The 16,010-nt window shown below is 39.2% G+C and overlaps 2 protein-coding genes across 9 annotated transcripts in view; both read left to right on the forward strand.

The window, feature by feature from the left end:
* The first annotated feature begins 779 nt into the window (after positions 1 to 779).
* Positions 780 to 5,364, forward strand: LOC135936594 (delta(24)-sterol reductase-like). Of its 2 annotated transcripts, none has more exons than XM_065479466.1 (11): positions 780 to 1,026; positions 1,246 to 1,341; positions 1,392 to 1,515; positions 1,904 to 1,992; positions 2,049 to 2,216; positions 2,278 to 2,472; positions 3,283 to 3,458; positions 3,526 to 3,616; positions 4,241 to 4,512; positions 4,917 to 5,067; positions 5,127 to 5,364. In XM_065479466.1, exons 1-11 carry the CDS (start codon positions 835 to 837, stop codon positions 5,181 to 5,183), a joined length of 1,611 nt encoding a protein of 536 aa, XP_065335538.1. In that variant the 5' UTR covers positions 780 to 834; the 3' UTR covers positions 5,184 to 5,364. The 2 variants fall into 2 exon arrangements, with proteins under 2 accessions (XP_065335538.1, XP_065335539.1); XM_065479467.1 differs by lacking the exon at positions 780 to 1,026 and adding an exon at positions 1,064 to 1,186.
* Positions 5,365 to 12,770: 7,406 nt separating this feature from the next.
* Positions 12,771 to 16,010, forward strand: part of nolo (no long nerve cord) — a 78,636-nt gene continuing 75,396 nt past the window's right edge. For all 7 annotated transcript variants that reach the window (XM_065478037.1, XM_065478042.1, XM_065478038.1 and 4 more), the window contains exon 1: positions 12,771 to 12,940. The gene's annotated coding sequence lies outside the window, so the exon portion shown is untranslated. The remainder of the gene's footprint in view (positions 12,941 to 16,010) is intronic.

Raw genomic sequence — 16,010 nt, forward strand, 5'->3', positions numbered from 1 at the left:
GAAATAAAAAAGCATGTTATTAATAATATTACAAATTTTGCTGATGAAAAGACACGAAATAGCAGCAAGTTAAGTGTTTATGTAATTTTTCATAATATATATTTTATGAGGATTGTTATTTATTAAAATTGGCATTACAGGAGTAAATGAATAGCGGAAATATATGCGGCATACTTTTCATATTCAAACGAAGTATCTTCTTCAACGTCTTTGAACGCAAAAAAGAACACCACGTCTAAAAAACATAAGTTGTTATTAAATTTTTCGTGCCCGCAGGAGCTGGATTCCGAGAGCGCCTGCTAACGCCGAGGTTGGCTTTCCGCACGTCACTCGAGTTCAGCATGATGCCTATATTGCCATCATTGTCACGTGATGCTCATAAAAACTTCACAGGCTGACGTGAGGCACCAAGATTTTTATACTCTCGCCCTTATTTTCATGCACCCACACTGTTGCGCAGCAAAAGCCACAAAAGAGCAACAAAAATTTTACTCACCCGGCCGTTCCGTGAAATGCGAGAGTGCGTGCACCTCCATTTTGGGAATTTAGCCTGCACGTAATTGAAAATAAAAATAATCCGTGAGCAAACAAAATTTGCATGTTGCGTGTGCTTGTAAAAAAAGAACACGACCGTCATGTAATTCGTTTATAACATGCCGGCGGTAGCTATTTTTCAGCTGCGTTGACACGCACGCGTACGCATTATCCCGAGCGGCTGGCTAAACGGTTCGACCTTGGCCGTCGATTATCTTATCAGCTGGCGGCGACCGCACCAAGCAGCCTGAAATTCATTCAGTACTTTGGTGGCAACAAATCCGGAGAGACGCTGGCAGCATGGGCCTGCTGACAGAGTGGAAAAAATGGGCCATCAGATGGATGGAGCGCAACAGGGGCCTAATTGTGGTCCTCTTTTGTCTGCCAGCCAGCTTCGTGTTCGACGCGTGCCTCAGGCTGCAGAAAAAATTGTCCAGGGCACTCGAGTCGAACGACGATCACGATAGGAAGGTTCAAAGGATACAAAAGCAGGTGGGTCGTCGATTGATCTCTTTTTTTCGTCCGGGGTCGATGGCCCCCTGCTCGCTATTTCTGGAGTGACTCCAATTATTCCCGCCCGTTAATTGGATTCTCTTCGCTGGCATTCTTCAATTAATCTTATCATTCCTGCGCACACCTGCTGCAGTAATCAGTTTATAGACACGTGCCCTCGCACTGATTGACTGATTGATCGATAAAATCTGATTGCAGGTCGCCGCGTGGAATAAATTGCCAAAGGAAAAGCGCAAGCCGATGTGCACAGCTAGACCGAATTGGCTGAGTTTGTCGTTGACATTCTTCCAGAAGGTGCACCCGTGAATTTTGCCACAGCAGCAATCTAAAATACGAAATTGCAGAATCAATGCCACAAGGTGCCTGTGTCTCTCTACAACATCCTCAGTTTGAACAAAAAAGAGATGACTGTAAGGGTTGAGCCGATGGTGACTGTAGCCGAAATCACTGAATATCTCGTTCCAAAAGGTTAATTAAATGTTTGAATAAAGCTTAAATTAATGGACCAGCAGCAAAATTTTAAATGATAAATGTGAAACATGAATTTCTAGATGGAATGAGACATTTTTCCAATATTGCAAAAATCACAAAAATTTGTTCAGAGTGATATATAAAAAATGATCAAGTTCTGGCTTGTATTTAAATTTCTAGCAGTTCGAGACCTGGAATTTTTCAAAATTGCAAATTGAACAATATGATGGATCAATTTTGCTAAGTATTCTCTCTACTTTTTATAATTATTTCCACACAATGGCTTGGAAAAAATTAATTCCATCTGTAGATTTATCTTCCTATTTAACATCGTAACAAAGGTTACGGTGTTAAAAATTTTCAACTCTCCACAAATATTTTAAAGGCTACACCTTGGCCGTCACGTTGGAGATTGGCGACGCTACCTTAGGCGGACTCGCCATGGGTGTCGGTATGACCACTCATTCTCACAAAGTAACAGTTAATGTAAACCAAAACAACTTATTTCACTAAAATTTACATTGCAAAAGGCTGGACTATACCAGGAAGGAATCACGGCCTACGACGTTGTCCTTGGGGACGGATCGTTAGTTCGAGCCACAGCCACGGAAAACGAAGACCTTTTCCGAGCTCTCCCTTGGTCGCACGGATCGCTAGGATTCCTCGTGGCACTGGAACTGAAGCTGGTCAAAGTCAAGGTAAAATTTCTCCACGCATGAATGATATGCGTGATCAACACCCACCGTGTTATCTCTCTAGCCATACGTTAAACTGAACTATGTGCCGGTAAAAGGAATGGCCGATTACTGCGACATGATTAGAATGGTGTCGGGAGCTCTTGACAAGGATTACCCAGCGCCTGATTACGTGGAGGCGACTATTTTTAGCAAGCAGGAGGCCGTAATTATGACTGGAGAGTACACGGACTGTGTCACGGATGATGACAAACGCAAGGTAAAGAATTGATTCAAGGAAACGATAATGCTATAGGGCTGTGTAATCTAGACGTTTTAATTAGGAGACGGTCAGCTGATTTCTAGTGCAAATCAATAATGGTTTTACTTAGCTTTTCGTCAGTTCAAAAATCAACAAAAGAAATTCAAATAAATCTATTTCTTTGCCCTTATTTTATTAAAAAAGTCTGCAAATTTATGATGAATCTATTAAATTCATTTATGAAATGAAACGATTACGATACTTTGCGGAGAAGAATAGTAACTTTGTAGACTTTGGAAATAGAGTGATTTTATCATAAATTAACATAAAAAGGCATAAACTGTTCAGTCCGTGCCCAATTGATGCTCCCATAACGATTTTGAAGGCTCTGAACAGGCAGTGGATCGTCTTACTATCACATAGCCCTAGATATTGCATAGAGTAGTAAATCTCTACAACATTGTCTCTCTCGATCCTCTCGGAAAGCCGTCGTCGTCCTCTAAGCGCTGGGAATCAGGAATGAATTCAACAATGCGCGAAATCCCCCCGGCACTTTCGGTTCGCGCGCGGACGAACAGATTAGGCGGGCGCGCACGAGAGGAAAATTCACTTTAGATATTTTACGTGGCCGCCCCGGTGACACGCTAATCCGCCAACAAAAAGGTGTTTTCGTCGCCCAAGGATACATAAATTTCCTCTCCGCACGCTCTCACACTTTCACCCCGGCACTCGGCGGCGAGAGAGAGTGGGTTGGCGGGCTAGGCCTGGCACAGGGGCGGAGGTGTGAATTGCAAGGGTGTTTTATGTGTGTGTGCATCTTGGTAACAGGTGAATCACATAACCCGGTGGTACAAGCCGTGGTTCTACAAGCACGTCGAGTCTTTCCTCAAGAAGGGCAAGGCCCAGGAGTTAATTCCTCTGAGGGAATATTTGCTGCGCCACAACAGGGCTATTTTTTGGGTCGTCGAGGATATGATCCCGTTTGGCAACAACCCAATTTTCAGGTGAGCCCGTGAAAATTGGCCGCAGTCGAAGACCGCTGCTTCACGTTTCTCCAATTCAATTTGCTAGATTTTTCTTCGGCTGGCTGTTGCCGCCAAAGCCCGCCTTCCTCAAGTTCACCACGACTCCTGGCATCAGAGCCATGACCTTTACCAAGCAGGTAAAAATTATTTAATTTTTAAAGAAATTTAAAAAATATTAAGTTTGACAAATATTTTTATATTTTTAGCATTGTACTACTTAATTTTATGGTTTATTATATTTATTATTAACTAATTTTTATACAAATATGAACAATTTTAAATGTTATTAATTTGATATCTGCTTTTTTTAATAAATTCTTGGTAAATGACATTTTATTTAACCAAAGATACCACTACTTTTATTCATGGCCGAGAGACTAAGAAGTGCGAAAGTAATGCTGTTGATGAATTCCACCAAAATGAGATAAATAAAATACTAAGCCTCCTCTCAGTGACTACCCGTTTTGAAGGCCAAAGTTCAATTGATCGATTCCTGTGACATTCGCAGAAACCACTTTTCCCGACCGAATTTCAATTAGAATTTTAATCAAAAGTCCGCCTCGCAATGGCGGTTCTATTAACTTATCAGAGCGGCAATAAGCCGAAGAAAGCACAGCAAATCGCACGCGATCACGCAACGCAAACAAGACAACAAAAGACTTTCACGCAGTGGAAACACATACATAATCCTCCGCTGATAACTTCTCCACGCTTTTAGCTTTCAGAAACTTTTCCCTGTAATTTTTTTCAACTGTGATCAGGTTTTCCAAGATATCGTTCTGCCGATGACCGAGCTGGAGAAGCAAATCGAGATCAACGAGAAACTTTTTGACGCGTACCCGATTCTGGTCTACCCTTGCCGCGTTTACGACCACGGGCCGAACAGCGGGCAGCTGAGACCCCCTCGGCCGGATCAGATGGTTCCCGGGGCCAAGTGGGGAATGTTTAACGACCTAGGTGTCTACGGTGTGCCCGGCCCGGTGAAGAGGAAAGAGCCGTTTGATGCTGTGAAGGCAATGCGAGCTATGGAAAAGTGAGTTACTCGCACCTCCACCAAAAGGGCTTTCGATCTGTAATCAGTTTGGATTGATTCCGTGTTTTTTTCTAAACAGCATATATTAATTTAATCATTAATCCAAACTATTTCTCCTAACAACAGATAATTAAGAATTAAAAAATATGTTTATCTTAAAACTGCAAAATTTGAAAAAATACACACAAATTATATTAACCTTTCGCAGTTTTCCCTTTATTCCGACCAATTTAGCTATAAAAGGATATTTTGTGAGGAAAATTGGGTTTTCAGTACATAATTCTTCATTTGAGATAAAACTATATTTCTTCTACTAATAAAATATGTAATATAGAGCTGAAGAAAGTAATCAAATGTCAATCATTCCCTTCAGATGGTCTGAATTTGTTCAATTCCATTTTTAGATTCACAAGAGACGTTGGTGGATACTCATTTTTATACGCCGATATTTTCATGGACTTCAAGGAATTCAATCAAATGTTTGACTTGACTCTCTACGAAAAGGTTCGCAAAAAATACTCCGCCTCGGACGCTTTTCCTCATTTATACGACAAGGTATGTCAATATTTACCAAACGCAACTTTATTCCCTTTCCGATCGTGCGCAAATTTTAGGTGAAGCCAGAAATCGACGTTTTCAAAGTGGGCAAGGAGTACATCAACCCGCTGTGAAATGTGAAATTCGCCAATTTTCAACCATCCGCGCGTGTCACTCTGCCGACGGCGAATTGCAAATAAATTCCCACCAAACAAACCAAGCCTGCTGTTATTTTCTATGGAGCAAACTAAACAAAAATATTATTGTCGGTTGGCTTTAATAAAAAACCCTGGATATTTGGGGATGTGGAAAAGCCTGGTGTGTTTCTATCCAGCCACATGGATTAATTAAAATTTCCAAGCGTGACGCGCGCGTCGCCAGGGAAGAAGGAGTGATTGGCGAAGCCGGTTAATCTATTTCCATCGCCGAATATTGATTAAGCGTCAGCACACAGTCAAAGAGCTAAATCAATTCGTGCGAGAGCGCTTGTTAAAAGTTAACCAAGCCGAACGGCAACAGCATCGCGCGCGCATTCAAAAACAAAAACGTACCGCGCGCTTGGTGAAGTTTTGCGTGTGCCGTGTGCGGTCGGTCCGCAATTTGTCTGCGGCCGCAATTCCGGCACTCAACACCAAATTTGCAATCAGCCAGGCGGCTCCGATATTCAAAAGTTAACCGCAATATTACTTTATGCAGCCCACGCTCTATTTTCGACCGTTCGAAAATTTCCTATCATTAGCATCAAACAAACCCAACACAAAGCGCCGTTGTTAGCAGATATTGCATTTTGTTTCTCTTCTGCGCATGGAGCAAAAAGTCCTTTCACGGTGCATAAAAGCTCATCCGCTGATTTCGGACAAGTGCTAAAAGTGAATTTGATTTAGAAATAATATTTAAACTATATAGGTACAGATAAAATCTTTTTAGAGACAGTTTTGGCAAATGTTCATGATGGTTTCAAAGGCTTTCCTGCTCATGTGATGACCATGCAGCGATTAGAAGCTCAGAAAAAAATGAATTCACTGTCTAAATTTGATGACAATAGATATTAAATTTCAATTTAGAAGTCTGTGAAATAAGGATGTTTGTCTCTCGTTGCATGTTTTAATTAAATAAGAATAGAAGATACAACACATTTAACCCTCAATAGTCTCAACCAACCTCTGTAAATTTTTAATTAGATATTTGACAATTTCGCGTTAACATTTCACCAGACATACACTCAATTTTAAGTACAATGATTGACTTTACGTAGCCGACTGTTCACTTCTTATTTTTACATTAAGTGGGAGTCCCATTGAGTGACAAGAAGATTATATTAATTTTATATGTCAAATATACAACCAATATCAATTCAGCAATAATTATTAATCATGGTATTGATTAAACAAGACAACTTAAAAGCTATTTTAAAGTACACTAAATTTGTATAACATAAATATAAATTTAAAATTGTCTACAAAAAGGACTAAAATAATATCATAAATTATATAATGTTTCAAAATATTTTTATTAAACAATTTTGGTAAGACAATTTATTGTAAACGTGCAGACTAAACTTTTCTCGAAAAATACGAGTGACCATTAATCACGGAACGATCAGCTACAACAGTTACTTTCCCGACCGCCAACCATCAATCATCATTTAACTACCAAATCAAAACCTGCCAGGTCTGGTCAGCCGCAAAATCAAGTCAGACGGAAAATCTGTATCAAAAAGAGAAAAACGCACGCTTGCAGGCCGACCCTTGATCAGAGAGTTCATGCCTGCTTCGCGTGTTGGCCGCGGCTGCACAAAAGCTAAGCATCATAATGCCGGGGCTTAAAAAGTGACACAGCCGCTAACTCACTTTTCTTTCTGCTGTGAATGCGAAAACGGGGCCCATATATATACAGGTTTTATTTTCACAGCGGCATACACACGGATTGCGGCACACACGCGTACCTATAAATGTGCGCGCTACACACTCCTCAGCGCAGAAAAGCGGCCGGCGCACATGTTTTATTCATTTGGAAAACCCCTTGCGCCACTTTTTTATATGGTGGTTGCAAAGATTTATTCTTTATTCGGCGCCCCGGCCGCCTGCCTCCACCGCCGACGCAGCGGGGGCGTGTAAAAGACAAAGTTGACATGTTGGGTCGACGCGAGCGTGAAACGGGCAGTAAATTGGCAACTTTTGCCTGACCTGACAGACCTTCAACTGACAATAAAATATATCGGCCTTGTAAACTAGGAAGTTTTCGTCGATTTCGTTCACGTAAAAGTCGACTTTAGAGGCGCCAATTTTAACCAGAACTAGCCGTTTCTGGCGATATTAAATTTTGCACCATGTTAAAATTAGTGTTAGGAGAAGGAACGAAAGTAAAAGCTCACAGTTATTATTAATAAGCTATTTATTATGTACAAAAAGTGTTTAGAGCGTAAGAGAGAACCACTAAGCGGGTGGATCAAATTCAATAAACTGTGAATTGAAAATCCAGTCTTTCACATTTGGATGGACGGCAAGAAGGCTTCACGTTCTTGATCTAGGCGGCAGCTGTTTTGACCCCTCAAGTTTTACCTGCAATAAAAAATCTACACCTGCAGCATTTAAAGGTTTGACTTGTCGTCATTCAGTTTTGGACAAAAGGCGCAAATCGTATTGATTGTGAGAGATCCTGACGATTAATATTAAAAAATTGGCTAACTAACCATTCCAGTCATCAAGGGAAGATATTTCATTGATTATTTAAGGTAAAATTCTAACTAAAAGATATCGAAAAATCGGATTCAAGCTGAGATAGGAATAATTTCTATATATCTATTCGAAGCCCACAGCCCATCTCAAGGTGAGAGGACAAGTTTCAGTCTCAACTAAGATCAGATTTTTCGGTTTCTCGGTGAGAATAATTTTTTGAGTCTATTCAAAAACCAATAGTTAATTTTAAGTCTCAGCAAATATTTTAATTGGGGAACAATTGTATGGTTTATTTTGTTCTGCAAGAAGAAAATTCAAAATAATTAAAGCTCAATCAGATTAAATTCATCTCACACATGTTTTTCTTTCTAAGAAATAGACTAACTTACAGTACTGGTCGAAATAGTTGGATTTGTGTTGGTTTTAAGTCACCACTGTTTTAATTTTAGTATTGAAACATTCGTTGTTACTGTTGCCAGCAGTCTCGTAATATTCATAGAAAACATAATTGAATGAATTTTGGATTGATTTTTCAAGCATATTATGAGGTTGAATTGCTGTCGGTAAAATAATTAAAGTTTTCTTGGCAGGTTATTTTAATTTTTCAATTCACACTGCCAGTCAGCATGATGTGTCTCTCATGTTTCTGCATCAATGTGTTTGAGGTTATCCCATTCATTAGGACACGTATTTTCATACAAATCGATACAAATAAACTAGATTATAATTAATTGTGGCTAATCAGTTAAAATGCTGTTCCACACATCCCCTAGCAATACCCCCGAAATCATATTAGCGTCGTTTTCGTTTTGGTCGCGTATTAAAAGTCGCAAGATAATATAACCCCGTCCTTTGATGTTCCCTCGCTGTTGTACAGAAACGAACACAAGATTCTAACGTTATCAACAGCCAGAGAGGGTTGTTTTCTTTTTAAAAGGCAGCGAAATGATGAAGACGGTATCTGCGGCTCTTTCTGCGGTGGCAAGAGTCTGAATATGCCTGGGCAGCGTGCGTAAAAAGTGCTTTACAATGCCCACGGGGCCCCAGCGAGCGGCGTTTTTATGTATCAAAGCGGCAGCAGAAGAGAAAGAGAGCAGAGCAGAGAGTGACCTACTCGGGCCTGCGTGGAAAAATGAAGCCACTACAAAATATACTGGTGCCGCTGCCGGGTAACAAGCAGGCACGCGTCCGTAGCCACCCGCAAACGGCCAAAGCACCCTATCCCGCTTTTCTTCCTGAAAATCTCTTTTCTTTCCCCGAATTGCCGCCGCTTTGATGGCGTGCGCGCGGCCCAAATATTATTACACACGCGGCGTTCGCTTTGTGCCGCGGAGAGCACTTTGCAACTTTTCAAATTACTCATAAACAAACCGGCGGCGAAGGCGTTTCGCTTGCTTATTGCTGAAAAATGGAAAATGGTTCGTTTCGCTGACACCAAATTGCGTTTCTTTTAAGCATCGCGCATGATACTGTTTTTAGCAGGATGAAAGACTCAAATTGAAATAAAAAATCAGGAGATGGCATTATTTCTAAGTTCTTTCATAAACAGATAAAATTTTCAATTAATAGAAAGCAGAAATAATTGCATTAAATAATTACTCTCAAAATACTTCATGGTTTAATGAATTGTGAACATTTAAACGAGAAAATTTATTTCACACATTCTCGTAATGAACAGTAGCTGATTTAGTCTTAAAGGCCACATAAGCAGTGTTTTTCCTGTAAAAATGGCTAACTGTACAAATAAAAACAATAAAATGAACTTATTAAAAAAAGAAACACTCTAGCCACTCTAGCAACAATTCACAGGTACTAAATTCAATTGTTCTATGATTGTGAATTATAAAATTGGCCTTTTTAAAGGATATGGAAACCAGTAAGACATTTTAGACCACTTTCTTTAAGTCCTAACAAAGTTTTCCGTCCGTTTAATATGGTTTTAGGTGGATAACGTTAATTTCAGATTTGTATGCTTTTCATTGCCCTAAATATTACACGATTCTATTTCATATTTTTTATTATCAAAAACATTTTTATGCATATAAATAAAAATGTATCAGAGTTGTACACTTATAGCGATGTTTTCCTTGACTATGAAACGGAAAATGCAAAAAATGCACTGTCGTGCATTAAACTTCACGACTGCAGTGCATCAACTAGTCAGAATCGAGGCGCCTCCAACTATCAAATCTTATTGTGCTCACTGCGCAAATCCTTTGTTTTTGAAAATATGCAGTTCCCAGCAATGTTTTGAATCTGAATAAAAAGAGACAGAAAATATTAATTTATTCAAACGTTCGATAAATGACAGGATGCATTTTTCAAAGCATTTTTATTTTCATTTCAATGCAAATCATGAACACCCTCATCCGCGACCCAATCGAACACACAACTTTTATGCTTGCATCCACGATTAATAAGGCTGTTATGTATTTTCACAGTGCTATTGTCATTCACCTCTTGTAAATGTGCTCTGCAATCATGTCAAATATTCTAAACAATGCAAATAGAATATCGAATGGCACGGTGGATTCAATATTCGTCGCTGGCAGAGTGTGCATTTTTTTCTCGTGCTAAACACATCATAACTCAGCATCCGAGACTAACGAGCAACACGACACCAGGCAGCGGCGCAAGTCGGCGAATAATCGACCTCATTCGTATCAAGCGCACGCTAAAGAGCATTTTTTCTATCCCGACAAGGGCAACTGGAGCCAAATGACCTATATAAATACCACACCAGTCCTCTCTAGACTGATGAACAGCGAGGGCGCGCACCGCAATGCCGGCCTCAATGAGAGTGGATTTTTTGATGACACTCTCGACTGAATTGCATTTGGCACCTAACGATCTAAAGCCGTTTGAGTGGATGTTAACTCTCATAGATTAACTAGACATTAAGCGATTAATTTTCGCTTTCTAGTTCAATTAGATATAGGATTTTAGAATGTTTTTTTTAAATAATTTTCCAGCAGGTCTGAATGCATTCTAAACAAAATTATTTTTTACATAAACAACGCAATTGTTTCATGTTTCCCAAATTGCTCTGAATTGTCTGGCACAACAAAGAAATTTTGCACGAAACTGCCTGCAGGTGTGTGGATTTTAATTGTCACTCCACCAAGCAAATCAGTCAATCCATTTATCATAATTTAAAATCATTTTTCTAATTATGGAAAAAAGGTTGCGATTTTAAGAAGATTTGCTATTTCATCCACCTGATTTAGTTTGAGGAGTTAAATATGAATAATGCATCAATTTTAACCCTTGAGGATAAGGGTTACTTTTGTTTCAATGCGAGGATTAGCGTGAGGTCCTTTAGAAACATCAAACTACATTCGCTCTCAAGATGAATTTTTCAGGGTTGCACTTTGAAAATATTAGCTGAATAGTGGAGTGCAAAATGTTCAATCACTTTCCACCCCTACAAAAAGATAACTCGCATTTGCATGATTTCCACTCTCCTAAGATCACAGCTATAATTTTCAGTGTGCAACTTGGATCGATTAATTTCAAAGTTATGCCATGAAATTCCCACCCTTACAACCCCAAACCCCTTGCCATCCCCTCAATTGATTTTTTTCGCATTTATTTTGAAAATTTACAGCTGTGGTCTGTCAACGACCCCCCCCCCCCTCAATTCTTAACCAAAGGGTTAAGAATTTTAAATAATTGAGCCGTCTAAAACCAATAAACTACTGTTGTATTTATAATTATCTGTTGTACGTTTCAATCTTTCCAATCATTTTATATTAATAGTGTGAACTTTTAGTTTCGCAATAAATAAATTTATATTACCACCCATAGCACCAAACCCTGAATCTTACGCAAATATATAAAAATATTTTTATAAAAATAACACGCAAATCTCAATTTTAATGTGCGTTAATTTAGATTGGGAAAAATATATTTAAAATTTTTGATTACATACATTTTAAATGCGAAATTAGCTTATGCCAAAGACTGAGAAAGTTTAATACCAAATAGAAACATTTAACAAACCATTATAGGTGGGTTTTTTTCAAAACAATAAAGTACTGGATGCAATGCACATCTTTTTAACTACTATATAACTTCGTCAGAATTTTCATTGCAGTCTATCTAGTTAATTACGCATTTTTGCAGACAATTATTAATCGTGTGATCGATAAAAAAATCGGATTGAAAACTTTTGAATGAATGAATTTATTATTAAACGTATATATGCGGGCGACACTAATCCTATACAATCAATTCTTTGCTGCTTTTCTTAAACTAATTCTTTTTAGTACACATATCAAAATATGATATTTTTCACACTGTTCCCCACAAAATCTACATTTACAAATTTCCTGAGGTTCATAATGGTACATCTGAGTTGCACAGAACAAATAGTGATATCCATGGCATGCAAATCGAGTGAATACATGTCTATCCTCAAAATTCGATTGAAAACTTTTGTTTACCATTTTATTGCGCGTGTTTCTTTTTTCTCTTAGGAATATATTGACTGCAAGCTCTTCCACATCGTTTGAGATATTAAATGCAGATCACTCGATGCAAGTTTTACCAAAGCGTAATGACCGTCTTTATCCAATTGACTAGAGGTCGTCTCAAATTATGACTTCAAAGACTCGTTGAAATCCAGGAGTGCATGAACGCTGACAAAACAATAATTGCAGAAAGCAGAGCGGCGTAAAAATTTATTCATAACGCGAATAAAAGAGCAGACGGAGAAGTGGCTGGAGCGACGGGGAGAGCGCGCGCACTGTTGGGGAAATAATGCGATAACTCGATTAAAGTTAATTAAAAGCGAATGGACTAGGAAGGTGTTGTGTGTTGGGGCGGCGAGAGCAGGCGGGCGCAATGTATAATTGGGGCGCGAATCGGCGAGAGAGAGAGAGAGAGAGAGAGAGAGAGAGAGAGAGAGAGAGAGAGAGAGAGAGAGAGAGAGAGAGCGGCGTTTTCGAGACTCGCCCGCCGAGTGGCGCCGCGCGCGTGGTGGGGCCTGCGGAGCCGGTCGGCGAGCCTCTCCGCCGGGATCAATGCTGGAATCCAGCGCATGGTACCTCGGCCCTTGTCATTCGCCTCCAAGTGGGATAGCCGCGTCGACGACCGTCTCTCGCTCGGCCGCCCGCCCGCCCGCTCTCGCTGCTGCCCAGCGCCCACCGACACCTGCCCCTGTCGCCGCCTCCTACGCTGGCCGCCGGCCTCATGGCCGCTCTGCCGCCTTGGTGAGTACCTGTCCGTGGCCAAACGACATCTTTGGCCGATTGTCATTCGACCGGTGGCTTGATCTTTGCCTTCGTGATTTTCCCTTGTTATATGAAAATATTTCTGTTTCAAAAACAATAGCGTGGAAATCATGTAAAATACTTTTACTTGATTGAAAAGCCATTTAAAATTGTGAATTAATTAATTGATGAAATTTTTTGTTATTTAACTATTTATAAAATAATAGTTTCAACGAAATCGTGGCTCGGCTACAGTTTATCAATTTAAAACGTATACAATGGTTTTAGATGCTTTAAATATTTATAAATTAATTGGTAAAATAGTCTAAGTAAGAAAAAATAAAATTCGATTTTGTAATTATGTGGTGCACATTATTATTCATGTTGCAGATCAAACAATCTTCAGATAAAGGTTTTTTTATCTCATTGCAAAACTAATTGAACCAATTTAAAATAAAATAATTCATCACTCTTTGACCTTTAGGACCTGCGTTTCCTATTAGAGCAGGTCGAATATTGTCAGGACAATAAACTATCTTGTAAGATTAACAAAACAGACTGTTAAATGTGTACTGATTTAAATTCCCACTTGATTGAATTTGCTTCATTATATATATAGTTAATTGTTATTGGCTTTGACCCAAAATAAAGTAAGAGGTGCTTTCGTTTGCCTCCACGGATGCTTCTGCTTTATGATCTCGAAAGATTTCCCATCAAAGTTGGGTGAACTATGTGGAAAATTGGAATATTTCCCGGTGAAAAATCTAGGACACCTTTGAAGCTGCACAGCAGAGGCATGAACTTCTATCAGATTGCTCAACCGCGAAAGTATAAATATGTCATCAGGGGAGTAAAAGTTTGATTCCAGAATCTAAATCGATGTAACATAACAAAATTATGAATTCAAATGGTGGACAAGCCAGTTTATATGATTTACTCTGAAAAAATAAAAAGAACTTTAAGAATCTGCGAATTGATTCGCGCGAGAGTCCGGAAAATTTAGGCATTTAAGACATTTAAGGGCAATTTTCTCATTTTGAAACCAGATAAGATGAAAATTAAATTGTCTGCACGTTTATTTATTTATTTATTTTAGTAGTTACTAAAATTCATCCAGAAGACTGTGGAAAATTTATGTACTTTTTGCCTAAAACAGTTTTTAAATTGCGGTCCCTTATGAAGTCTTGCTAATAAACGAATTTTTAATTTTCTAAATATAATTCTCCAATAAATTAGTTAGTTTCCTTTACAAAGGGAGAGAAGTTGATTGTTGTGATGCGTGCAAATGAGTTCTCGCCCGATCGTCTTCATACAACACGGGTGGAAATGCGTATTTTTAGCCCATTCAACTGTGAATTTGAAAGCAAATGAACGCACTCGCAGCACCTTGAACTTTCCACCTGCTTGCTCAGCACAAGCAAATGCGAGCTTGGAGACGAATATCGCCACCCTCTCACTCCAAATTGCACGAGACGTGCTGTTTTATTCCTGTTTCCACGTTTATTTGGCGTCGCCCCGCCCGCCCGCCTGTCCGCCCGCCGCACACAAAACGAAAACGGCGTGAAAGCATCCGCATTGAGGGTGAAAACGCAATTTGTTCTGCAATGAAATTCATTAAACGGCGCTCTTGGCGTGTACACATAATTAAAATTTTACAACTTAATGCGAGCCAGGACAATTAAGTTTATTACAAAGCTGCCGCTTGCTGTGATGGCGCGCGCGGAATTATTTATGCTGGCTGCTGCCGGTGCTGTGCGAGTTTCTGCCGTGTGGCATAAGCACTGCGCTGCGAACTTTTATTCCGCGCGCGGGTTGCATGCGAAATATGCAAAAACACGTAGGCACTCTCACTGTGCATTTTAAAATTCCCTTTGAGCACGCCGCGTGTCCGGCGCTTTTCACTTTTTACTCCTGTCCGCTGGTGCTCGTTCAAAACAAGAATCATCGCGAGCTAATCGAGGTGCATCACTTATCTCACTCGAGCCCGCCGCAAAGTTTGTCGTGAGCTCTGCAGCCAACTTTTAATTGGCTTATTAAATTAGCAGGCATAATTAGTTCGTGACTGCGGGATTATTGTTTAATTTTTATGGGATCATACGGAGGCTTATAAATGCGGCTGCTAGCTGTCAGATAAAACTTCATTGCGGGGAGAAATTTCAACGGGAAAGTAAAAAAGACCATGCGTGTGATTAACCAAGCAGTTAAAGTCACGTTAATTCAATTTTGATGACACCCTGCTCATGCAAAATGATCCGCCCTTGAACTCGATCGTGTGAAACATTGAAAGAATAAAGGTTAAATTTAATTAATTAAGCTACCTAAATGTTCTTCCTGTTAAATATTTAAGTAAGCTAAGAATTAATATTTTATGCCAAAGTATTAAGTGCAAAAATATATTAAAATTTAAACTTCCTTATAATAAGATATTTATATTTAAGTAAGGAAAAGAACACTCATTTATAATTAATTTATTTTCCTTCATTTTTTTAGTGTAAATAAATTATATTCTATAATATTAAATTTGTGATTTTTTACTTTTAAATTTTTTATGTACAAGGTGATTCAGGTCGTAATTAAATAATATTATGATACATACATAATGAATATCCAATAAGATGCACTTTTTCGTTAAAAACGTTATAATAGGAAATATCATGATATCAACACCTCAAGCAAAACTAAAATCGATGAATTTAGCGTCAAACTTACCCTATCTATAGATTCGTATTCAGCAGCATGTTTAAATATAATCTATTTAAATTTAAATTTTAAATTTTCTATTGTTTCAGAGCAAATCATGCCACCATTACTCCCCTAAACGAAAAGCCTATTGCACTTCCTCGAATTAGGAAAACGTTCTCATGGATAGTGGTGAGGCTGATGGAAGCCGTTTTATGGATCAAAAGTTGAGATTATTATTCCGCTCGTCGGCGGGCCGCGGCGGCGGCGGCGGAATAAAGGGTCCATCCTTTGGACTGCATCCATAACTGGCTAGATTTCGGTGCTGGCTCTCTCGGTTGCCGTCCGAGAGTTGGAAGTAGTCCCATATAACTACATTACGAGGCTGCCC

The sequence above is a fragment of the Cloeon dipterum genome, chromosome 2 (genome assembly GCF_949628265.1).
Source record: "Cloeon dipterum chromosome 2, ieCloDipt1.1, whole genome shotgun sequence".
NCBI classification, from domain to species: Eukaryota; Metazoa; Arthropoda; class Insecta; order Ephemeroptera; family Baetidae; genus Cloeon; species Cloeon dipterum.

Coding starts and splice junctions, on each gene's coding strand:
- LOC135936594 (XM_065479466.1), top strand. CDS start 835: ATGGGCCTGCTGACAGAGTGGAAAAAATGGGCCATCAGATGGATGGAG. Junction 2,473..3,282: donor CGGATGATGACAAACGCAAG/GTAAAGAATTGA, acceptor TCTTGGTAACAG/GTGAATCACATAACCCGGTG. Junction 5,068..5,126: donor TTCCTCATTTATACGACAAG/GTATGTCAATAT, acceptor CGCAAATTTTAG/GTGAAGCCAGAAATCGACGT.